This window comes from Scyliorhinus torazame, chromosome 7 (genome assembly GCF_047496885.1).
Source record: "Scyliorhinus torazame isolate Kashiwa2021f chromosome 7, sScyTor2.1, whole genome shotgun sequence".
Lineage (NCBI taxonomy): Eukaryota > Metazoa > Chordata > Chondrichthyes > Carcharhiniformes > Scyliorhinidae > Scyliorhinus > Scyliorhinus torazame.
In genome coordinates this window covers 232,780,152-232,806,470 of record NC_092713.1, presented here as the reverse complement: position 1 = coordinate 232,806,470, position 26,319 = coordinate 232,780,152, and the positions used below count along the sequence as shown (strand labels likewise).

The 26,319-nt window shown below is 45.0% G+C and overlaps 1 protein-coding gene across 8 annotated transcripts in view; it reads left to right on the top strand.

Annotated features, from left to right (window-relative positions):
- Positions 1-26,319, top strand: part of LOC140427454 (probable E3 ubiquitin-protein ligase MID2) — a 211,044-nt gene that overhangs the window by 170,930 nt on the left and 13,795 nt on the right. For 4 of the 8 annotated variants that reach the window (XM_072512971.1, XM_072512970.1, XM_072512972.1 and 1 more), the window contains one exon: positions 15,525-16,500. In XM_072512971.1, coding sequence (XP_072369072.1) covers positions 15,525-16,405 — 881 coding nt within the window. In that variant the 3' untranslated portion in view covers positions 16,406-16,500. Of the gene's footprint in view, positions 1-15,524; positions 16,501-20,122; positions 20,199-24,411; positions 24,471-26,319 lie in introns of those variants that run through there. The other 4 variants (XM_072512975.1, XM_072512974.1, XM_072512977.1 and 1 more) reach the window with 2 other exon arrangements.

Here is a 26,319-nt window from a genome sequence, read left to right as displayed (position 1 = left end):
TAAAGGAACTGCACTTGCGCAGTTGCGCGACGCCGTGCATGCGCAATCACAAAAACGGCCATCAGTAAAGGGACCGTGATCTGCGCATGTGCAAACGCCTCCTACGTGCTACATCACGCACGTCATGACGTCAGAGGCCCCGGACCACGCCCATTTAAAGGGGAAATGTCCAAAATCAAAGAAAAAATATTTTAAAGCTGTAAAACAACCTTCCTTCACCTGGAATGACAGCACAATGCCTCAAATTGAACAAGGAAATGACATAAACCTCCAAAGAACCCTGCAACAAGCAGTTACCTACCCCCAAACCGAGTCCGTTTCGACTTCCCGCAGACCAGTGACACTGAGGACCTGAGGGAGCCTTTTCCAGTCGCTGGTATAACAAAGAACAGGCTGTCCCCGAATCAAAACCACTAGCCGCTGTCGGTGCACAGCATTGATCCAGACGACGAGTGGTGTGGCACCCTGACAGTCAACCAGAATTCGTCGCCCACGTCAGAGACTTGACTTATGAGTTTTACGATGTTGGACTCTTTGATCTGTTCTGTTATCCTGTTTCATCGTTCCAGTAGTTTGTATATGATGTTCATTTCGTTGTTGGTGTGACACCCTATTTCTCGGCACCAGGCACCTTCCCGTGTAAATAGATTAGCCTCATGTACATAGTCATGTAAAATCACGCACACACATAGTCAGGTACATTCACTACACAATATTTATTGTCACGCAGGCACATATTCTTTATATAAAAGGGGGGATGTCATAATATACACCAGTATATCATGGTGCAGACACACACACACAAACTGATGGACATGCAGTGGGACCAATCAGCATACACAACACCGCAGCCAATCACCAGTGAGAGCACACGCACTATAAAGACGGGGCGGGAGCGTTCCCGGTCTTTCTAGTATCAGCCAGCTCGGAGCACAGAGCTCCCAGCCTGCAACACAGACATTCACCATGTGCTGAGTGCATCACCTGGTTAGGACTAGGCAAGGGTCAACAGTGAAAGCTGGTATTGCATTTACCCACAGTTCAAGTGTGTTAATATAGTTAACCTTATAATAAAATAGAGTTGCACCACTTCAAGTGTTGGTGACCTGTTTGTGATCCAGAACACCCAACACAATGTGGAATCACTGCGAGTCACCCCACGAGTCAGGTGATTTCTGATCCACTTCTACCCGACAATATGTTCCTGCTAATTTACCACAACATTTTGACTTTGGCATTGTAACAAACCTATGCTCCTACTCCCCATCAATGGAGTATTTCCCTACAATTCAATGATTTTCTGTTCTTCAAAGTTCTACTCTGACTCCTTTAAGAACAGCTGGGGTTATGATGAAATGGAAGAGATTGAACAGAAGCTTCTAAATGACTGTCAAACTAATAATTCTGATTCATCGAATGATAAGTATTGCCTTTATGAATCTTGCCTACCTGGAGATTGGAATGCAAATGGTACAGGACAATTCCGTGCAAAAAATCTTGCCAAGCGCAAGCCATTCATGAGATATGCCAGAAATGTATTACTGAAATACCTCACCCTACACCATTTCTTGCAGAAGTGCCAAGATCAAATACTTTTTGAAGTTTAAATTTACAGATATTTGGATGGGAGGTGATGGATATGACTGACCTATCCACTACCACTAGGTCAGGCATAATGGCATAAAGGTAAACATGGAGGAAGTAACCTTACTTGCATTGAAAAGCTATCCTCCGATGGCACAAACATATTATAAAGACAATCAAGTTCCTAATGCTAGCTCCACTCCTGACACTTTGGAATTGCCTTCCTCAAAGTTTATTCACTTTACTCCTGGGGTAAAGGTGCTGGCGGGCACTTTGTCAAGCGTAAGTTACAGAATGTTTTGGTGTATGCCAACTGAACCCTGTTGATTTATAATCACGTAAAGGCTATCAGATCCTACCTTTCTGATCATTCACCATCATCTGGTGAGAAGTTTGATAATATTTCTCTCCCAACATATCAATTTGATGTTTACAGAGCAGTGGCGCCTCTAATTCATTTTTTAATGGATTTTATCGGATTCAGTAAGCATTATAAACATCGCAATCAATGGTATACTGCAATGAACATACGCTCATTACAGCAGTCTGCTATGCTGCTAGGCAGACTCTGTCTACACTCTGGACCAGTGGAGTAGGCGCCAAGGCTACAGTAGAAAGAAAATCGGGGATTTTCTCAAAGTACAATATTCACTGATCCATGAGTTATCCTCCAGGAACTACTCTTCCCATATGTGGGCATTAGAATCAATAGTCTTACGCAGCTGTTTACACGTCCCTTTTAAAGTTCCAATCTCAGCAAGTTCCTTGGTCATGGTTTACCAATACTCTTCCTGATGGCCTCAAGATTGCCACAACAAAGGGAAAATCCCTTGCTCAACTGACATCCCATGCTAATTCTCAAAATTACTCCCCTTCCAACTGGTGGCAATATTGCTTGGCTGGGTAAATCCCTTAAATGGACCCAGGACATCTACTTACAGTCCCATTGATATTGAAACTGGAGATATATGACAAATAGTAAAGAATGGGGGCTTCCTTATCTGTCATAAGTAGGAAAAATTTCAACACTATGGCAAAGGTATAGATATGGGGGGACGGTTTTGAGCCCACGTTAGCCGCCAGTGAGAACAGCACCAGGGGCAGTACATTTGGCGAGAATCGGAAAACCTTGATGCTGATGGTGGGAGGGGGAGGGAAGCCTTGATGAGCCCCTTATGTGCCCCTGATGCTTGTGGAAGTGGGTCCCCCATGTTCATGGAGATGGGCCCTGGTGGGTTTTCGTTCTGTGTTGATCGGGGTGTTATTTTTAAAGAACGCTCCGATCTATGTGGAGGTGGCCTCGGTGTCTATCAGGCCCCGCCACAGTAACAAGTATAAACCACGCCCACTAAAAAAAACATTTTCCAGAGAGATTCAAAACCTGGACTAAAAACTCAGCTGTGCATCCTGAGATGGGTTTCAGTCAGAGCCTGACGCTCTGTAAAAATATAGGAAAATTCTTCCCATGCTAACTGCCCTGTCACCTCTTACTGCTGACATTTCCCCTTGGGAAATGGATCCTATGCAGCCATTACAGTCTCTGGTGTTCTCACTGTGACCTGGATATAGGTAGATGGATGATAACACTCTTTGAAGATTGTCACCTATTGTGGACACACTGTGATATGTTAAATCCTTTAGATAGAGAAATTCCATTCACTAGACGTCAGTCACATACTTATTTGACTTAGCAAGCTGGGTGCGGTTTTTAACCAGTTGCAGAAGGTAGAGCTAATCTTGACTTTTCCCAATTACTCCATCAAAGAAACTGTTTAAAGAACACACTTGCTGTTCCAAATTGATTTGTCCAATATTGTCCAAGATCCTGATTGGTGTCAGGTGATTGGTCAAGCTGTCATTTTGGCAATGCTAGTGTTAGCTTCTGTCACTAAATCCTCTACTGAATGGATCACGGATACTATTTCAGGAGTGTTTGGAAGTACAATTGGTACCTTTTCGTATATATTCCAGTACAGTATGGCAGCACGGTAGCATTGTGGATAGCACAATTGCTTCACAGCTCCAGGGTCCCAGGTTCGATTCCGGCTTGGGTCACTGGCTGTGCAGCATCCTCCCCGTGTGTGCGTGGGTTTCCTCCGGGTGCTCCGGTTTCCTCCCACAGTCCAAAGATGTGCAGGTTAGGTGGATTGGCCATGCTAAATTGCCCTTGGTGTCCAAAATTGCCCTTAGTGTTGGGTGGGGTTACTGGGTTATGGGGATAGGGTGGCGGTGTTGACCTTGGGTAGGGTGCTCTTTCCAAGAGCCGGTGCAGACTCGATGGTCCGAATGGCCTCCTTCTGCACTGTAAATTCTATGATAATTCTATGAGTACTCCTTGTAACAGGACTTGTGATTTCCATTGTTATTTTCAAATCCTTCTTAAGTGATTTTTTTTTAGAATGGCATCAAATCACAACATTGATTCAACGTGCTGTTCACTTACGACCCGACATTCGAAGATCATCTTTTGTCATTGCATTCTGACTGCACCCTCTGACTCACTAGCCGAGTGCAACTATCGTGTTGTTATTTTCAAGGATAAGGCCTACCACTTCAAGCTTCAGTCAGCTTGCCAGACACTGCGCCTTCTCCTTGATTCATCGGAATTCATCCCTACTTATCATTGCATGGGATATCTGTGCACTGTGTGTGGGAAACACCACTAGTAACACATTGCATGTATTACGGTACCTGCCACTGTATTACAGGTACCACAGTAAATCCCAGCCTGCTGGCTCCTCCCAGCAGGCGGCGTATAAAAGAGTATGCTCTCCTGCACTGCTCCCATTCTGGTTCCAGCTGCAGGAGGCACAACATCTTGTGCAATAAAGCCTCGATTGTTCCACCTTTCTCGTCTTGTGGTAATTGACGGTACATCACTGTGTAACTGTGCTAAGGACTGTGCCGGGTGACTAAATTGCAGACTGCTGCGGGGAATGCTTAGATTATTGTAAATCTCGTTAAATATAAATTGTCTCTTGTACTCTCAAAAACCACAACTGATGCTCCTGGCACTCTTTTGAATACCTAGCGGGCATCATTTACTTTGGATCTCTAATCCATGCTCATATTCACGTTGACCAAAGGGTGTGTCATGATATGCAGACATGCAGATAATGATATACAGAGAGGCACAGACAGGCAGCTAATGAACACAGAGAACAGGACATGACCAATGAGCAGGCCGGACACTCAATGGTGGTATCTCACTATAAAAGGCATGAAGCACTCAAACTCCGCCTCTTTCCACTGATGAACATCTACAGAGTGAGTCAGGGTATATTTACAGTATCACACCTCCAGCACTTGGCTAAGAGCTAGTCTGATACAGTCAGACAGAGTAACCACACTTAGGTTAGCAGAGAGTCGAACTCATAGAGAACTGTGCTAACTGTGCTACTGGTTCAATAAATCAGATTGAACTAACTTCAAGATCTGGAGTATCTTTTGGTTACAGCTGCATCCAATTGCAGCCTGTGTTATCCCAGAGTACATAACTCAACATGCTACCAGGAGACTGCTTAATCTAGGTAGTTTACCTCAGTCCATTCCGTGACGACCAGCGAATGTATCCCGTCACCATGGAGAAGATTCAGGCTCCTCACCAGCTCAGGACCTCTGGGAATCTCAGTGCCAACTGCGGACAATCTAGCAAAAGTTTCTGCTGTACATCGAAGCTTCAGACCTCGTGGGTGCATCTGACGCAAGTAAGATCGCGCTTCTCTCAACAGCGAGTGATCAAGCCATCTACACGTCTCCAACCGGAGCACCCATGCCCGGTTACGGTTTGAAATTGTCAAGCCAGACAGGGCATCCCTATTTGGCGCGCATGCCTGCAAGCAGCTGAACCTCGTGCAGCGGGTTTACACAACGACATCCTCCAATGTGCATCTTCAGGCCGGCATTGACGACATCCTCGCTCAGTATCCGGATGTGTTCAACGGGATGGGCACGCTGCCATATCGATACAAGATTCTGCTACGACCTGATGCCAAGCCAGTGGTCCACGCACCACGCCGGGTCCCGGCTCCGCTGAGGGAGTGCCTGAAGGCACAGCTCAAGGATCTTCAGCAACAGTGCATCATTTCCAAGGTAACCGAACCGACTGACTGGGTCAGCTCGGTGGTATGTGTTAGAAAGCCTTCAGGAGACCTGCGCATCTGCAGTGATCCCAAGGACCTCAATAAGAATATAATGCGTGACCACTACCCCATCCTGAAGTGGGAGGTACTCACCAGTGAGATGGCACACACACGTTTTTTCACCAAGTTAGATGCGTCACATGGATTTTGGCAAATCCAGCTGGATGAGTCCAGCAGAAGGCTCTGCACCTTCAACACACCGTTTGGCAGATACTGCGATAGTTTGGCATTGTCTCGGCATCAGAGATCTTCCATCGCACCATGGAGCAAATGATGGAGGGCATTGAAGGGGTTTGTGTGTATGTGGACGACATCATCATTTGGTCCACAATCCCTGAAGAGCATGTTTCCCGTCTCCAGCAGGTATTCCGCCGTGTCCATGCCAATGGCCTGAAGCTGAACAGGTCCAAATGTTGTTTTGGCAAGTCGACACTCAAGTTCCTAGGTGACCAGAACTCTCAGCAGGGCGTGCGCCCAGACACAGACAAGGTCAAGGCCATTGAAGCCATGAAGGTCCCTGAAGACAAGAAGGCGGTGTTGCGCTTCCTGAGCACGGTCAGTTTTCTGGGCAATTTAATCCCAAACCTGGCCTCACACACCACGGCCCTACGAAACCTGGTGAAAAAGTCCACTGCCTTTGAGTGGAAGGCAGCACATCAGGCAGAGTGGTTGGAGCTGAAAGCCAAGCTCACCTTGCACCCGTCTTGGCATTTTTCGACCCAGACAGGGAGACGAAGATCTCGACAGATGTGAGCCAGGATGCCATCGGTGCGGTGCTGCTTCAACGCGATGACAGTTCATCCTGGGACCGGTAGCCTATGCATCGAGGGCCATGACGCCCACCGAAACAAGGTATGTGAAAATAGAGAAGGAATGCCTGGGTTTTCTCACTGGCATTCTCGAGTTTCACGACTATGTCTACGGCCTGCCGACATTCGAGACGGATCATAGGCCTCTGGTCCACATTATCCACAAGGACCTGAACGACATGACGCCTTGGTTGCAGCGCATCCCACTTAAACTCAGAATGTATGACTTTGACTTAGTGTACACGCCTGGCAAGGAGCTCATCATCGCTGATGCATTGTCCCGCTCCGTCACATTGCCCAGTGAACCACTGGAAATCATCCGGCAGATTGAATCACAGGTGCAGCTGTGTGCTAGCACCCTCCCAGCGTCTGATGAGAAGGCGGTTCGTATCCACGAGGAGACAGCCAAAGACCTCCTCTTGCAGCGTGTCATGCATCACCTTGCCAATGGCTGGCAGAAAGGGCAGTGCCCTCAATTTTACAATGTGAAGGATGACCTGACAGTGATTGATGGTATCCTGCTCAAGCTGGACTGGATTGTCATTCCACTCAGTCTCCAGAACTTCGTGCTCCGCCAAATCCATGAGGGACACCTGGGCGTCGAGAAGTGCAGACGCAGAGCCAGGCAGGCTGTCTACTGGCCTGGGATTAGTCAGGATATCTCGAACATGGTCCTCAACTGTGCGACCTGTCAACGCTTCCAGCCAGGGCAGTGCAGGGAGACGCTCCAGCAGCATGAAATTGAGACCTCCCCGTGTCCAAGGTTGGCATCGACCTCTTTCATGCGAATGGTCGTGACTAAGTGTTGATTATTGACTATTTCTCCAATTACCCTGAAGTCGTGAAGCTCTCAGACCTCACATCTCGGACACTGTCCATTGGCATGTCGCCGGCTCAACTCCGGATGAACAGGGACCTGCGGACGGCACTTCCAGCCATACACTTGCCCAACCTGGATCACCACCCGGTGCTGCAGAAGGTGCAGCAGCTCCTAAACCAGCAAAAGCAGGGCGATGATGCTCTTGCCACCGATTTGCCCATGTTATCCCCGGCAGACACTGTCGGGATCAAAATACCGGATGGTGGCTGGTCTGCTCCAGCTGTTGTTGTTCGACAGGCTGGTATGTTGTACGTATGGCTGATGGTTCTGTTGTGCGATGAAACAGACGGGTACTGCACAAAGTTGACTGCCCGCAGCCGCTTTTTTCTCCGTTTCCGTCCGTTTTGCCACCTCCTGATACCTCGAACTATGAGGCCACCAGTCAGGCTTCCATCCTGCTTGTCAAGGCGCTGTCGTCCCCACCACCACCTCTCCGGCGGTCGACAAAGACCAGATGCAAGCCCCAGAGACTAGACGTATGAACATTTGCTTTGTTTGCAATGTTCTGTTTTCTCACATTAGACAGCTGTCTTCACATGTAAATACGTTCACATATGCCACAGCTTGTAACTATGTTAATATATGCCACCACATGTAATAACGTTCCCATATGGCAACAAAACATAAAAAACAGGGGAGATGTCATGATGTGCAGACATGCAGGTAATGATATATAGACAGGCACAGATAGGCAGCTAATTAACACAGAGAATAGGACATGACCAATGAGCAGGCAGGACACTCAGGGGTGGTATCTCACTATAAAAGGCACGAGGCACTCACACTCCGCCTCTTTCCACTGATGAACATCTATAGTGTGAGTCAGGGTGTATGTACAGTATCACACCTCCAGCACGTGGCTAAGAGCTAGTCTGGTTCAGTCAGACAGAGTAACCACACTTAGGTTAGCAGAGAGTCGAACTCACAGAGAACTGTGCTAACTATGCTACTGGTTCAATAAATCAGATTGAACTAACTTCAAGATCTGGAATATCTTTTGGTTAAAGCTGCATCCAGTTGCAGCCAGTGTTATCCCAGAGTACATAACACGACAAGGAGGATGTAAAGGAATAGGGTCTATAATATATGGGATAGATACAAGCAATTAATTTAAAAATTGCTATTCAGTAAAAGCTACAGCAAGCTGCATTTTCTAAAAGCAACATTGACTAAGCACAAACATGGTTAACTCCCTTCACATCAATGTGACATTGCTGATGAAGATTACACACATCTAGAAGGAACTATCCTAAGGGTCCTGACAATGACAATTTGCACTAAAGTACAGTGTTAGTTTGGATTCGTAAAACCACAATCTGATAAAGAAACTCTGGCCCCAAGTATTCTTGTCTTACTCGATGCAATATGTTGACCAAGCAGTTTGACCAACATGACCATTGTACAGCCCTAATTTTTCAAAAATAAATGCAGAAAAACATTTCTTAGAAATTGAATGGACAATTTAATTATAATAGGAGTGTCTTAACATAGAACATAGAACATAGAAAATACAGCACAGAACAGGCCCTTCGGCCCACGATGTTGTGCCGAACCTTTGTCCTAGATTAATCATAGATTATCATTGAATTTACAGTGCAGAAGGAGGCCATTCGCCCCTTTGAGTCTGCACCGGCTCGTGGAAAGAGCACCCTACCCAAACTCAACACCTCCACCCAACACCAAGGGCAATTTGGACATTAAGGGCAATTTATCATTGGCCAATTCACCTAACCGGCACATCTTTGGACTGTGGGAGGAAACCGGAGCACCCGGAGGAAACCCACGCAGACACGGGGAGGACGTGCAGACTCCGCACAGACAATGACCCAAGCCGGAATCGAACCTGGGACCATGGATCTGTGAAGCAATTGTGCTATCCACAATGCTACCGTGCTGCCCTTAAGAACAAATAAATCTACACTATATCATTTTACCGTAATCCATGTACCTATCCAATAGCTGCTTGAAGGTCCCTAATGTTTCCGACTCAATTACTTCCACAGGCAGTGCATTCCATGCCCCCACTACTCTCTGGGTAAAGAACCTACCTCTGATATCCCTCCTATATCTTCCACCTTTCACCTTAAATTTATGGCCCCTTGTAATGGTTTGTTCCACCCGGGGAAAAAGTCTCTGACTGTCTACTCTATCTATTCCCCTGATCATCTTATAAACCTCTATCAAGTCGCCCCTCATCCTTCTCCGCTCTAATGAGAAAAGGCCGAGCACCCTCAACCTTTCCTCGTAAGACCTACTCTCCATTCCAGGCAACATCCTGGTAAATCTTCTTTGCACCTTTTCCAGAGCTTCCACATCCTTCCTAAAATGAGGCGACCAGAACTGTACACAGTACTCCAAATGTGGCCTTACCAAAGTTTTGTACAGCTGCATCATCACCTCACGGCTCTTAAATTCAATCCCTCTGTTAATGAACGCGAGCACACCATAGGCCTTCTTCACAGCTCTATCCACTTGAGTGGCAACTTTCAAAGATGTATGAACATAGACCCCAAGATCTCTCTGCTCCTCCACATTGCCAAGAACTCTACCGTTAACCCTGTATTCCACATTCATATTTGTCCTTCCAAAATGGACAACCTCACACTTTTCAGGGTTAAACTCCATCTGCCACTTCTCAGCCCAGCTCTGCATCCTATCTATGTCTCTTTGCAGCCGACAACAGCCCTCCTTACTATCCACAACTCCACCAATCTTCGTATCGTCTGCAAATTTACTGACCCACCCTTCAACTCCCTCATCCAAGTCATTAATGAAAATCACAAACAGCAGAGGACCCAGAACTGATCCCTGCGGTACCCCACTGGTAACTGGGATCCAGGCTGAATATTTGCCATCCACCACCACTCTCTGACTTCTATCGGTTAGCCAGTTCGTTATCCAACTGGCCAAATTTCCCACTATCCCATGCCTCCTTACTTTCTGCATAAGCCTACCATGGGGAACTTTATCAAATGCCTTACTAAAATCCATGTACACTACATCCACTGCTTTACCTTCATCCACATGCTTGGTCACCTCCTCAAAGAATTCAATAAGACTTGTAAGGCAAGACCTACCCCTCACAAATCCGTGCTGACTATCCCTAATCAAGCAGTGTCTTTCCAGATGCTCAGAAATCCTATCCTTCAGTACCCTTTCCATTACTTTGCCTACCACCAAAGTAAGACTAACTGGCCTGTAATTCCCAGGGTTATCCCTAGTTCCTTTTTTGAACAGGGGCACGACATTCGCCACTCTCCAATCCCCTGGTACCACCCCTGTTGACAGTGAGGACAAAAAGATAATTGCCAACGGCTCTGCAATTTCATCTCTTGCTTCCCATAGAATCCTTGGATATATCCCGTCAGGCCCGGGGGACTTGTCTATCCTCAAGTTTTTCAAAATGCCCAACACATCTTCCTTCCTAACAAGTATTTCCTCGAGCTTACCAATCTGTTTCACACTGTCCTCTCCAACAATATCGCCCCTCTCATTTGTAAATACAGAAGAAAAGTACTCGTTCAAGACCTCTCCTATCTCTTCAGACTCAATACACAATCTCCCGCTACTGTCCTTGATCGGACCTACCCTCCCTCTAGTCATTCTCATATTTCTCACATATGTGTAAAAGGCCTTGGGGTTTTCCTTGATCCTACCCGCCAAAGATTGTTCATGCCCTCTCTTAGCTCTCCTAATCCCTTTCTTCATTTCCCTCCTGGCTATCTTGTATCCCTCCAATGCCCTCTCTGAACCTTGTTTCCTCAGCCTTACATAAGTCACCTTTTTCCTCTTAACAAGACATTCAACCTCTCTTGTCAACCATGGTTCCCTCACTCGACCATCTCTTCCCTGCCTGACAGGGACATACATATCAAGGACACGTAGCACCTGTTCCTTGAACAAGTTCCACATTTCACTTGTGTCCTTCCCTGCCAGCCTATGTTCCCAACTTATGCACTTTAATTCTTGTCTGACAACATCGTATTTACCCTTCCCCCAATTGTAAACCTTGCCCTGTTGCACGTACCTATCCCTCTCCATTACTAAAGTGAAAGTCACAGAATTGTGGTCACTATTTCCAAAATGCTCCCCCACTAACAAATCTATCACTTGCCCTGGTTCATTACCCAGTACTAAATCCAATATTGCCCCTCTGGTCGGACAATCTACATACTGTGTTAGAAAAGCTTCCTGGACACACTGCACAAACACCACCCCATCCAAACTATTTGATCTAAAGAGTTTCCACTCAATATTTGGGAAGTTAAAGTCGCCCATGACTACTACCCTATGACTTCTGCACCTTTCCAAAATCTGTTTCCCAATCTGTTCCTCCACATCTCTGTTACTATTGGGGTGCCTATAGAAAACTCCTAACAAGGTGACTGCTCCTTTCCTATTTCTGACTTCAACCCATACTACCTCAATAGGGTGATACTCCTCGAACTGCCTTTCTGCAGCTGTTATACTATCTCTAATTAATAATGCCACCCCCCCACCTCTTTTACCACACTCCCTAATCTTATTGAAACATCTATAACCAGGGACCTCCAACAACCATTTCTGCCCCTCTTCTATCCAAGTTTCCGTAATGGCCACCACATCGTAGTCCCAAGTACCGATCCATGCCTTAAGTTCACCCACCTTATTCCTGATGCTTCTTGCGTTGAAGTATACACACTTCAACCCATCTCCGTGCCTGCAAGTACTCTCCTTTGTCAGTGTTCCCTTCCCCACTGCCTCATTACATGCTTTGGCGTCCTGAATATCGGCTACCTTAGTTGCTGGACTACAAATCCGGTTCACATTCCCCTGCCAAATTAGTTTAAACCCTCCCGAAGAGTGCTAGAAAACCTCCCTCCAAGGATATTGGTGCCCCTCTGGTTCAGATGCAACCCGTCCTGCTTGTACAGGTCCCACCTTCCCCAGAATGCGCTCCAATTATCCAAATACCTGAAGCCCTCCCTCCTACACCATTCCTGCAGCCACGTGTTCAACTGCACTCTCTCCCTATTCCTAGCCTCGCTACCACGTGGCACCGGCAACAAACCAGAGATGACAACTCTGTCTGTCCTGGCTTTCAACTTCCTGCCTAACACCCTCAACTTGTTTATTACCTCCACTCCCCTTTTCCTACCTATGTCGTTGGTACCAATGTGCACCACGACTTCTGGCTGCTCACCCTCCCCCTTAAGTATCCTGAAGACACGATCCGAGACATCCCTGGCCCTGGCACCCGGGAGGCAGCATACCTTCCGGGAGTCTCGCTCGCGACCACAGAATCTCCTATCTATTCCCCTAACAATTGAATCTCCTACAACTATTGCTTTTTCTATTCTCCCCCCTTCCCTTCTGAGCCCCAGAGCCAGACTCAGTGCCAGAGACCTGGCCGCTAGGGCCTTCCCCCGGTAGGTCATCCCCCCCAACAGCATCCAAAACGGTATACTTGTTTTGAAGGGGAACGGCCACGAGGGATCCCTGCACTGTCTGCCTGTTTGTTTTTTTCCCCCTGACTGTAACCCAGCTATTCTTGTCCTGTACCTTGGGTGTGGTTACCTCCCTGTAACTCTTCTCAATCACCCCCTCTGCCTCCCGGATGATCCGAAGTTCATCCAGCTTCAGCTCCAGTTCCCTAACACGGTCTTTGAGGAGCTGAAGTTGGGTGCACATCCCGCAGGTATAGTCAGTGAGGACACCGGTGGTATCCCTCACCACCCACATCCTACAGGAGGAGCATGTAACTGGCCTAGCCTCCATCCCCTCTTACCTTACAGAATATAGCTGCCGTGTGGACTAACTAGATCTCCGCCCTCCGACTCTGCTCCCAGTCAGCTACACTTCCTGTAAACTCCTGGCTCTCTTCGCATTCTTTGCGGAAATGTCGGAAACAAAATGAAAGGAGCACCTTACTCCCTCCTCACCTAACTCCCTCGGTCACCAAACTCTCACTATTGCACTCAAAAAGCACCAAATTCAGCACTCCCTCAGTCACCAAACTCTCACTATAGCACTCAAATGCACCAAATTCAGCACTCCCTCAGTCACCAAACTCTCACTATAGCACTCAAATGCACCAAATTCAGCACTCCCTCAGTCACCAAACTCTCACTATAGCACTCAAATGCACCAAATTCAGCACTCCCTCAGTCACCAAACTCTCACTATAGCACTCAAATGCACCAAATTCAGCACTCAGTGCAAACAAAGTCTGCACTGTAGGGGATCACTTTTATACTGTGAATCTAGCCTCTGAAAACTGGCCTAATCCAATTAACTAATTAACAAGCTCCAGCTGCAAGTGCCTACAAGTAGAAGCCTGTTTAAAGCTGATTGAAAATTCACCTTCTTCTAAACCAAACAGCAACTTTTAAGTTAATTAACTAAATAAAAGAAAGACTAAACTTTAGATAAAAATGAAGCCTTATACTCCCTCGGTCACCAAACTCTTACTATAGCACTCAAAAAGCACCAAATTCAGCACTCTTCTCACCTAATATGGGATACTGGATAGGGGATGGCCTATTAGTGAGTGAATGACCGCCTTCCATAAGACCATAAGAAATAGGAAAAGGAATAGGCCATTCAGCCCCTCAAGCCAGCCCCATCATTCAATAGAATCATGGCTGATCCAATCTACCTTTTAATTATACAACACCAAAAATTCATCATAAATATCTCCATTTAATTTGAAAGATCAAACTTCATTAAGGGAGAGTTTGGTAGTGGCCACCTCCACGTGAGATCAATTTTAAAACTAACGGGTCTCACACTCTCAGGATCAATGCAATATACTTTCATTTTGATGGATATCCGGCTTCTCTTTTTAAAGCCATTTATTTGTAATAAGTTAAAGTTGATGTTTGGGATTCTCATAGAAATGAAAGTGAGTTATCTTTTCGGAATATTATGTAAGTGTAATAATTTATACTCTTTGTATAATCACCAAGTTTCATTCTTTTCATTAAATTAAATTCATGAGTTCACATTAAACTTAAATTGTCCCAACTAACCTTCTGTATCAAACACTCAGTGAAGCCAACTCCTATTCCCTTTAGTGGGGGAATGATTTCTGAAGAGTTCTCACCCAGACCCTTCAAATATCTGGGAAATTACAATCTGGCGAAAAAAACAATTGGATTTTAAACTATTGAGAGGAAGGTAACACCCTGGGCTGACTTCCTTCCTTTGGATGGAGAGATATTGGATTCTATGAATCGGAATCACGTGTCCTGGACTCTAATTCTCTCTGGCTGAAGTTGAAAATTAGTTTAGCGATATGCCCAATCCTATTGGCTTCACGAAGTAGGAGTTATGGTTATAAAAACACCACAAGGGCGGCATGTGGGGCAGTGGTTAGCACTGGGACTGTGGCGCTGAGGACCCGGGTTTGAATCCCGGCCCTGGGTCACTGTCCGTGTGGAGTTTGCACATTCTCCCCATGTCTGTGTGGGTTTCACCCCCACAACCCAAAGATGTGCAGGTTAAGTGAATTGGCCACGCTAAAATTGACCCTTAATTGGAAAAAAAATAATTGGGTACTCTAAATTTAAAAAAAATAAAATAAAATAAAAACACCACAACGCCACTGTTCCATCTACCTTTGTCCTGTCCACTTTACCCCTAGGATTTGGTAATCCTTCACAGTGCTATTCCCCAATGCTCTGTGTCTGCTCGTTCATAGTTAAACAACATTTTATTTATCTATTTAACTTGAGTTGGTGGTCAGTGTCGTTGCAATAATTATTTTGTTCTAATTTCCACATTGCTTTAGCTGTATATATTCATCCACAGCTGCTGTTATATCAAACCTTGCTCAAAATGCTTTTCCTCTGTCTCGTTTGACAGGGGGGCTATCACTAAACTCTTCATTTTACGCCTATATCAAAATCGGACCTGAGCTTTCATCATGACAATATTCTTCTCTTCACCTTGAGCACAGATTTTGCTGCTTCCTGTTGTTAATGATAACAGGTTTTCTTTATCTATCATTATCCCTCTTGTTGCTATCAAATCCATTTTAGATGATGCTGTTTTCAAGTTTGGAGGCAACAGCTTCGTCTGCAGCTGACTGAATGGTAGTTTCATGCTTGTTTCTTTCTATCCGCGCAGATGTGCCAGTCCCATTGTTGCTGGAGAGACCAGCCAGATCAAGCATCAAGATAACCACCAGAGGGGCTCAAGAAACATCACAGTCACCTTCACCACAGGAGCGATCAATGCAGCTAGTTACCTCAGAACAAGCAGTTGTAGCACAGCTGGTGGAAGAAACAGTTTCTAGACCATCCACAAGGCTACGTAGGTGTCATCAGATGCAAGTTGTAGTGCCACATGACCTGCTTGATCTGAATATTCAGGCTCTGTTCTTGGGGCTGCAAGAGGCTAAGAATGCAATTAGTGGGGATCTACAAGCTGCCATGGCCGATCTTGAAGCACATATGCATGCTAATTTTACTGATGTGCATGGAGCTGAGCAGATTAACATGGCAAAGCTGCAAGCCTCAGAGCAGTATGATACAATGGACATGCAAGCTTCCATGTTTGCAGACTTGCAGGATGCCTTGCAAGATGGAATGGCAGACCAAATGAGCGCTCTGAAGGTTGGCCTCACTGAGATCCAGAATTCTCTTGAGATAGATATGTCCAGTATATGGGGTGCTATTTATGTTGGCCTCAAACAAGTAGATACAAACCTGCAACAGATGCACATAACAATGCTGAGAGGTTTGAGTCAAATTAGTGAAGATATTAGTTCTTTGGTCACCCTTGTCACTGAAGAGGTATTGGATCAAGCTTGCCCCTGCAGTCCGTTCATTACAGAAACTAACCTGATCCAATCAAAAATGGGAAATTCAGCAGCTAATGGCACAGTAATTCCTACTCCAATAAACACTTCCTTTGCTCCAGAAGATCTGGATTCAGATAATCCCTCCACTAGCAGTGCCACTTTCAGCACCATACCAAGGGGGATAATCAGTTTTGCAGAGAAGTAATAAAAGGTCAACATGTGATAAAAAGAATTACAAATTCTGGTTCATTTTCCTATCAAACATATGCCAGCATATTAAAATTTATTTCTCAAATTGTCCTTTTTCTCGTGCTGTGGTTTTATTGTGGTAAGATTTTGTGTTCAGTATTGAGGCACATCCAAATATGAGCAGTTCCGTGATATCTATCATTAAAAATTAGCTCAGGGCTAGCTTATTACATGCATCTATCCTGGCGAATGAAACGATGCTGTAAGATAGCGTATTTACATGTTATGTTTTTTTCTTAAGGGTCTATTGTCACCTGGCACCAAGGAAAGAACTCAGGATTTTTCATTTTGGTGGAAATATAACAATAAATTGAAATGGTGACCTGCACACCACTAATCATAGTTTAAATCAGTCCAATTTGCATCATTTGGAAAGTTCTTGATGGGTTTCCTGCCTGTTCTCTGGCGTACACTTCCAGCAGTGAAGGAAAATAGCCGTTGGTGAGGGGCCAGCTATCTGAACTCTTTTCAAATATCTGTCGTTAAATTTTCACAGTCAAATTAGGTTTACGCAATTCAGTGTCCCACAGCTACCAGCGGGGAGGGACTGTGCAAAATTAAAAGTAATACTGGATGAGCCATCATTGACAAAATGTGATCTATAATATCTCTCCATACGACATGCAGCTATTGGGCAATAATTCCCAGAAATAATAGTAACCAGCTCTTAGCCATGACCCTCCCATAATCAAGGAGAAAGGGAATAACAGCTTGGAGATCCAGAACCTGACGGCAATCTTGACCTAAGTCAGCACTTTTTTGCTAAACTTAAATATCGAAATTATCACCACTCAGCATATTCGGTTGAATGTTGCCTTTTTTCCCAGTTTTCAGGCATATATTGGGTGGCATGGTTAGCACTGCTGCCTCACAATACCAGGGACCCGGGTTCAATTCCAACCTTGGGTGACTGCGTGGAGTTTGTATATTCTCCCCATACCCGCATGGATTTCCTCCAGGTACCTCAGTTTCCTCCCACAGTCCAAAGATGTGCTGATTAGGTGGATTAGCAATGCTAAACCGGCCCCTTGGTGTCCTAAGATGTGCGGGTTAGGTGGTGTTACGGAGAGAGGGCGAGGGAGTGGGCATGGGTTGCTCTTTCAGAGGGTAGGTGCAGACTCGAAGGGCTAAATGACCTTCTGCACTGGAGGGATTCTATGCATATCGTATTCAGAAAATTATCAGTGCTGTTGCAATATAGATGCTGCAACCAGAGTAAAGTCTCCTTTTGCGAACAGGTGGTATTTAAACCCAGTTCAGATATGCAATAATATTCAGTGACAACACTGGAAATAGTGCTGGAAAAATACGAACTGAAATGTTTCCATATTTTCTTCTTCTTCTTGGTTCCTTATTGTTAGTGACTTTTACTAGAACGTCCATTAGCTTCAATCAAAAAATATGAAAGAGATAACCACACAAATAAATTCTTCCAGACAATATATCTTGTGTGATAAATGTGCCATACAAGTCTTTCTTTTCAACCATAAATTCTTGACTTTGTGCCATTTTCATTTGTCATTTGTTTTAAGGAAGAGCTACGTATACTAAAGAGCTCATCGTGATCTACTTCTAAAGGAAATAAACAATATTTTTTATTCACCCAACGGATAGTGGGGGGGTCTAGCACTCAATGCCTGAAAGGATAGTAGAGGGAGAAACCCTCAACACATTTACAAAATGCCTGGATACGCACCTGTAGTGTCGTACCTGCAGGCTTATGGACCAAATGTTGGATAGTGGGATTCGGCTGGAGGGCTCGTTTTTCAGCCAGTGCAGACATGATGGGCCAAGTGGCCTCTTTCTGTGCCACAAACTTTCTATGAGAGTAGGAAATGCTGTTGAACTTACCGGACAAACCTTCCTTCTCTTTCATTTAGAAACTGATAGTTCAGAAATGACATTGCTCTGTGTATTGTGTCTGTTGTGCATGTGGTTGCCTAGTGTCCATTAGAATCGCCGTTTGTTATATATTATTTTTATACCAAATAGTCCCACATCATACAAGTGAATAAATGTACAATGTCATGGCTGTGGAATGATGATGACGAAATTAGTCAGTGCCTGGCTTCAAATGCAAAACCAGAAATGCAGCGTCATTACATGTCTGAATTGGGAGGTTTAAGGCTGATTCAAAAGTTGGCGTCAAGCCTGAATAATATAAATGGGTGAGTGGACAACACCATTGGGCCTCCACAGGCAGCTTGCCTGTTTGAATAAATCTCCATCGGCGGGTCCTCCATTTCACCGGCAGCGCACTCACACCCACGGATTTCCCGACGGCATGGGGGTGCCCACAATGAGAAACCCCATTGGCGGCTGCCGGAACAGAGGATCCCGCTGCCAGCGGGGTAGAGAATTCCGCCCCAATTTTTAAGTTCCAGGAAATGAATGGGGGTGCAAAGCAAGGGGTGGAAGGTCAGTCAAGGTAGTGTGGAGTTGAGGGAGGATTGTTTCTCCACAGCAACGTTTGTAAAATATGTTTTTCTCAACAACTTATTGTTAGCCACAGTAGCCACTGAAGAATCCAGAGCAGGGAAGGCCTAATAATGTTTCACTTTAAGTGGCCACAAGTCCGCTAGTTCTGAAAATAGTTTTACAGGTCCAACTGGGTCCAATTTCTACTCCATGTTCTTAAATTTCAAATCCAAAGTACTCTTCCTCTATATTAATGTTTTTTTCTGCAGACCACACCATTGCTCTTGGAGCATTGCGTGCTGAGTCTATTCATGTAAAGGGTTTGACTTGTAGCTATGCAGATAATGCCCAAACTCACATCAGGTATTAAGAAAAATAGCTTGGATTATGTAGTTCTTTTCATGTCCTCATATACCAAAATACGTCACTACCAAAGAATTGTTCAGTCACCTGTATTAGTTGAAAATTAGTCAGTTAGTTTACACAGTGATTTTTAACAAATCGCAAAATGAGATAAATAATCATTTAATATTTGTTAGAGGATATATATTGAACATGATAGAAGGAAAATTTCTTCTCTTTGAAATAATATGGAATCTTTTAGACCAACCTGAATAGGCTGGCAGACCTAAGTTTCAAATCTAATCAGAAAGGCACCTGTTCAACAAGACACAGCTCCCAATATATCACGGAACTACCAGCCTTAAGTTGCATTCTCACACCCTAAATCTGATCTTGAGCTCACAGTTCGGCAATCCTGAAAGCAGGACTTGGAGCTGGAAGTCACGGGAGGGGGTGATAGAAAAGAAATGTTAATCCTTTGTTGTGTCACTCAGCCTTTCCTCCTCGTGCAGGACTGACCTTTATCAATTGACTGAATGTGACAAAAAAACGCATGACAAGACCAATCCATTGGAACTCTTTTAAGAAGCCACAACAAATTCTTCCTCAGACTTCAAGTTTTGCTTCTTGAAATCATTGTACCTACATCTAAAATCTGTAACAAAATTACACATGTGAATCAGCAGGTTTCAGAAACAAACCTTGCACACATGTATGTTGGAGCCAAGTGTATTATTACCATGTATGTTGATAGGTTTCCTAACAGCAAAGGCATATAAACTTATCTAACTTCAATGATTAAAATTGTTGTGTTTTAAATGCAATTTTAAGATTTGTAGAAAAATTAGATTCCTGTATCAATAGTCTGTTTAAAGATGTTTATATGAACCTTTTAAAAATCTTTTTATGAAAGCTGCATCACAAGAAATAATGCATGAGAAGTTTCGATTAGATGACTTTGATGAAGAGGATAATTTAGCAGAAAACTTGTAAGTACAAAATAAAGATGATTGTAAAAATTGTTTAATTACTGGCAAACAGCAATTCACAATCCAAGCTCTTAATTTTTAAATAACTCAAAGCAAAGAATAAAGGATAGTATTAATACAGTTTCAATCCGCTAGATCCTTGTTCAATAAAGGCTAGTTGATGTGATTTTTATTTTTGTCTTGGGAGTTCTAAACAAGGATAGGACTGAAGAAGTCCTTGTCTATGTTTGTGACGAACATAATGAATAAGAAACTTTCAACATTGAGCAGACAATTAATTACAACTCTGATTGAGTTAAAGTTGTATTGTCTTCGATTCCAAAGCATTATTTCCATTTGCCTCATGGTTGGGAACATCCTTAATATCAATTCTGGAATCTGGACAGATTGCCAGCAAGGTTGGCATTTATTCCACATTCTTGGTGGTCCTGAGGAGGTGGCAGTGGGCTTCTTTCTGGAACCACTGCACACTTTGTGGTGAATCTGCTCCCACAATGCCGGAAAATAAGGAGTTCATGATTTTGAGCCAGTGACAATGTAGAAATGGTGATATAGATTCAGGTCAGAATGCTGTGTGACTTGAAGAGCAACTTACAGGAGCTGCTATTCCCAGGTATCTGCTGCTCTTGTTCCTCTGTGTGGTGGAAATCATAGGTTTGGGAGGTATCGTCTTAAAAACATACTGCAGCCACAATTTGTCAGTGGTGGATGACCTGGGCATTTAGACTGGTGGAGAGATGCCATTCAAATGTATTGCTTATCCTGGGTAGTGTTGGGCTTCTCCTAGGTAGCCCATCAATGTTATATCCATCAATGCAAGTGAAAAGTATTCCATAATTGTGTCTTGTAGGTGCAATGTTTGGAGAGATGAGGGGTTGTGCCACTTGATTCAAAATGAGAAACTTACCTGTTAAGAAAATGTGTTAATGTAACTAGGATCTCATCGTAGACGTAAGCTAGTGAATGTGCACTTTGTGACTATAGATCTTCACCTTAGGAGTCCTGGCAGTCTCAAAACAGAATCCAGGTGGAATGATAAAGGACAGTGGTGTGAATATGCTGAATATGTATTGCAATAGGAAACCAAAGAAATAATGCGAACAAATGTCATCTTATTTTGTACAAGTAATGCACTCATTTGCACACTTGCTTAAATTATTTAGGCTGGTTTATTTCTGAGCTGAAATTTTGTCCAATTTTATAACAGTAATTGCAGCTGGGGCAAAGATGTGTTATAATCAATTCCTACCCCATTTCCCATTATCATTCCTAGTGGACAATGAAATAAACTGTCCCTAAATGGGCAGACTCATTCAGCTGAGGCAATAATAGTGACGATGATACAGTGCATTCTATTTTATATTACGACATCAATTTCCCAATCATGTTGTTTTACCATACAAAATACATTCTTTGGGTTGCTAGGTACCAGGGAAGAGGCAGAGGTGAATTTAATGAACTCAGCAGATACTTTTAAAGGATTTATTAAAAATCTTGATTTGAATTTTTTTGTTTTTGCCCTTGGTAACTGCTTTAACACCTACAAAAATGTATTTTTTCCAGGCCTACCATTTTCCAAACTCCTCCCCATTGCACTGATGATACAGTGGGTTTCTCATTGGGAATTCCCTTTGTTTTAGTTTTCATTTGGAGGGAAATGTGAGATACAGGTGCACAACACACACACACTGGTAACCCATTGCTACAGTATACAATTCAAGGTGCTTTGACTTTCAGTGATCCAGAAGCAGTGCTTGTGGAGGCAGCAGTTTACAATAAAAGTCATGACCACATGGTGCAACCCAACCTCCTTCACCACAGTGCACCTCACTGCCACTGGCTGTGAAGTTCAGCACTGCCCTGAATAGTGACAGGTCATAAGACCATAAGACATAGGAGCAGAAGTAGGCCACTAGGCCCATCGACTCCGATCCGCCATTCAATGAGATCATGACTGATCTGATATAATTCTCAATTCCACTTGCCGGTCTTATTCCCATAACTTTGGATTTCCTTACTGATTAAAAATCTGTCTATCTCAACCTTGGTCATACTTAATGACCTAACCTCAACAGCTGTCTGCAGTAAAAACGTTCACAGATTCTTCTGAGATGAGAAATTCCTCCTCATCTCTGTCTTACTCTTTGATTATGCCCTCTGGGCCTAGACTCTCCCACAAGAGGGAACATCCTCTCAGCAGTTACCCTGTTAAGTCTTCTGAGAATCTTCTATGTCTCAATAAGTTGTGTCTCATTCTTCTAAACTCCAATAAGTACAGGACCAATCTACTCAACCTCTCCCCGTAAGAAAATCCCTCTATACCCGGGATCAACCTAGTGAACCTTCCCTGGATTGACTCCAATGCCAGTATATCTTTGCATAGATGCATTAATCAAGGGAGGAATTTAATGTCACCCACTGTGGTGAGTTTGGTTTAGTGAGGTGCCCATCGCCTAGTTTAAATTCTGCCCCAAATCATTGTTACATGCTTCAGTAACTCAGTTTGCACATTTTCCCATGCATAATCAGCAATAACATGCCAGGGCACAGCAGGCATTTTCAGGGTTAAACTGTATCCACATACCCCCCTAATCAAATATGTCATGTTCCTATAGCAATGTAAGTCCTTGAGTTTATTTGCTGTATAAGACACAAGGCACCAATCGCTCATAAGAAATTGGGTTAACACATTGTAGGTGGTTTTATTAAGACCAGGCACATGAGAACAATCTTATATTGTAAATCATGAGTCACAAAAGGCTAGTATACAGGGTAGCAACTAATTAGGAAAACTAATAAAATATTATTGTTCATTGTGACAGAATTGATTACAAAAATAGGCAGCTTATGCATCAGTTATACAGGGTACTGGTGAGGCCACATCAGGAGCATTGTGTACAGTATTGGTCTCATTATTCAAGGAAGATGTAAATGCATTACAAACAGTTCAGGGAAGGTTTACAAGACTAACACAAAGAATGGGCAGATTGTCTTATAAGGCAAGGTTGGTGATGTTAGGTTTGTATCCACTAGAATTTATAGAAGAGTAACAGGCAACTTAATTGAAATCTTTAAGATCCTGAGGGGTATTGGCAGGGTGCATGTGAAGAGGATGTTTCCTCTTGTCAGAGAGTCTAGAATTAGGGGTCACTGTTTAAAAATAAGGGGCTCCATTCGCCAGCGGCGTGAATGGCCCATAAATTCCAGCCATGCTGAACCCAAGCTGACCTATCTCCTCAGATTCTCTTCTTCCCCAGGATGTGCAGTGCTTCCTCCACATGAAGAGCTGGAGGTGGCACACAGAAAGATTCTGGTGTCAACCATCAGCCTACAATGGATGTTATGAAAGGGGCTTACAACAATTAATTGAATTCCGTATAAGACTTTTGATAGGATGAGGTAAGGATGTAAATGAAGGAAATTTCAAGGTGAAAGCCAGCGCTCTAAATGATATCTCACGATTTCAGAGTCATTGATTAAAAACATTTAAGTTGTTAAACTTAGCTGTATTGGTAGTATTGGCACTGATGGCTCTGGCTACCCCCTATTTACCTGCTGTAGCTTTCCTTGTGGACTTTGCTCTATTTTAGTGAGCCCTTACTACTGAGCAACTCCTGCCGGGGCAATATTTTAACATTATTATCTGTGCCTTACATTTTCAGATGATGAAACACTTTTGGCTCATGCAAAACGAGGTTTGGGGTGTGAGTTTGTTAAACTGTTGTATGTCTTTATAAGCTGCACAAATCATATTAGTTCCCATTCCTAAAACAGTCATCTCCCAGTGCCAATACCAGGACCTTGCATTCATTCTGCAAATGTCATTGATTATAGATATAATGGGTTCATATCATGGCCAAGACTCATATCATTGGGCAGCTAAAAGCCCCACTACATTGCTGATGAAGATTACACAGAAAAACAGTAAAACCAGGCTTTGTGACTAACACTATTTAATCGCCGGCATCTCCACATCATGACTATTTAATCAATCATTGCAAAAACAAATATCATCTGAATCTATGTGAAGCACAAAGAAAAGGTTAACTATGTTGAATTTCTTTCCAAAAATCAAAAAGGTTCAATTAGTTTGTCGCCTGTTAAAGGCAGTTCTCATTAAAGCTAGCAAAATGCTTACATAATTAATTACATAATGCAATCATTATTCACATCCTTTATATTAATTGCAAATTGTTTTTATTTTTAACCACAGGAGAGGTGAAGACAGTGAATCAACCATCTCCACGACAGATAACATTTTGTATTATACAGGTATTCTTGAAAAGCTGAATAGTTCTGTTTTCCATTTGGGTCCCCAATGGGTCCTCAAGTTACAAATGCATATCCCAAAGAGAAATGTAAATTATAGTTTAATTAAGTTCTGATGGGTTCACAGCAACAAGGTTCCCCCTCGTGGGAGGGTACTACTCACACTTGTGGCTGAGTGTAGGCAATCAACACTCTGAGATGCCAAATCCTATGAGGTGAGTGTGAGACATAACGGGCAAAATTCTCCGTTATCGGCGGAAAGTCCGCCGATCGGCGCAAAAAACGGCGCAAATCCGACTTGCGTCACGTCGGAAAAATGGGTCGATAGTCTCCGGCCAGAAATGGGCTAGCAGCGACGTAACGGGATCTGCGCTTGCGCAGTGGTTCACGCCGTGCAGCGTCATACGCGCTGCACGGCGTGACGGCTCATAAGGCCGCGCTGCTCCCCCCCACCCGACCGGAACACCCGACCGCAACACCCGACTGGATGGCTGGCCGTCGCTCAGCCCCGAGGTTCGAGTCATGCGATGTGGAGGTGCTCCTGGACGCGGTGGAGTAGAGGAGGGACGCCCTGTATCCCGGGCACGGCCGCAGAGTTGCCCACGCCACAGCCGGCGTCTGTGGAGGGAAGTGGCAGAGGCCGTCACCGCTGTGGCCCTGACACCACGGACAGGCACCCAGTGCCACAAGAAGGTGAACGACCTCATCAGAGCAGGCAGGGTGAGCCTCCCCCATATCCCTCAGATCCCCCCTCTTCCATATCCCCCCTCCCCCATATCCCCCCTCCCCCATAACCCCCCTCCCCCATATCCCCCATATCCCCACTCCCCCATATCCCCCCTCCCCATATCCCCCCTCCCCCATATCCCCCCTCCCCCATATCCCCCATATCCCCCCTCCCCATATCCCCCTCCCCATATCCCCCTCCCCCATATCCCCGCTCTCCATATCCCCCCTCCCCCATATCCCCCCTCCCCCATATCCCCCCTCCCCATATCCCCCATATCCCCCCTCCCCATATCCCCCCTCCCCCATATCCCCCCCTCCCCCATATCCCCCATAACCCCCCTCCCCCATATGCCCCCCTCCCCCATATGCCCCCCTCCCCCATATCCCCCCTCACCCATATCCCCCCTCACCCATATCCCCCATATCCCCCCTCCCCCATATCCCCCCTCCCCCATATCCCCCCTCCCCCATATCCCCCCTCCCCATATCCCCCCTCCCCCATATCCCCTATATCACCCCCTCCCCATATCCCCCCTCCCCCATATCCCCCCTCCCCCATATCCCCCATATCCCCCCTCCCCATATCCCCCTACCCCATATCCCCCCTCCCCATATCCCCCGCTCCCCATACCCCCCATATCCCCCCTCCCCCATATCCCACCCTTCCCCATATCCCCCATATCCCCCCTCCCCCATATCCCCCCTCCCCCACATCCCCCCTCCCCATATCCCCAATATCCCCCTCCCCATATCCCCCTCCCCCATATCCCCCATATCCCCCCTCCCCCATATCCCCCCTCCCCATATCCCCCATATCCCCCATATCCCCCTCCCCCATATCCCCCTCCCCCATATCCCCCCTCCCCCATATCCCCCTCCCCCATATCCCCCCTCCCCCATATCCCCCCTCCCCCATATCCCCAAGTGAATCCAGCCCTAACCTTAACCTCTGCAATGCACGCGCAACCGATGGCGTGCATTCATATACCTGCCTAACACTGTTGCCTTTTACCCATGCCCCCCCCCCCCCACTGGAGAAGCGCGCACACAACAATAGGGAGCATGTGAGGACTGGAGGAGGGCCCGCTGATGAGAGGCCACTGACCGTACACGAGGAAAGGGC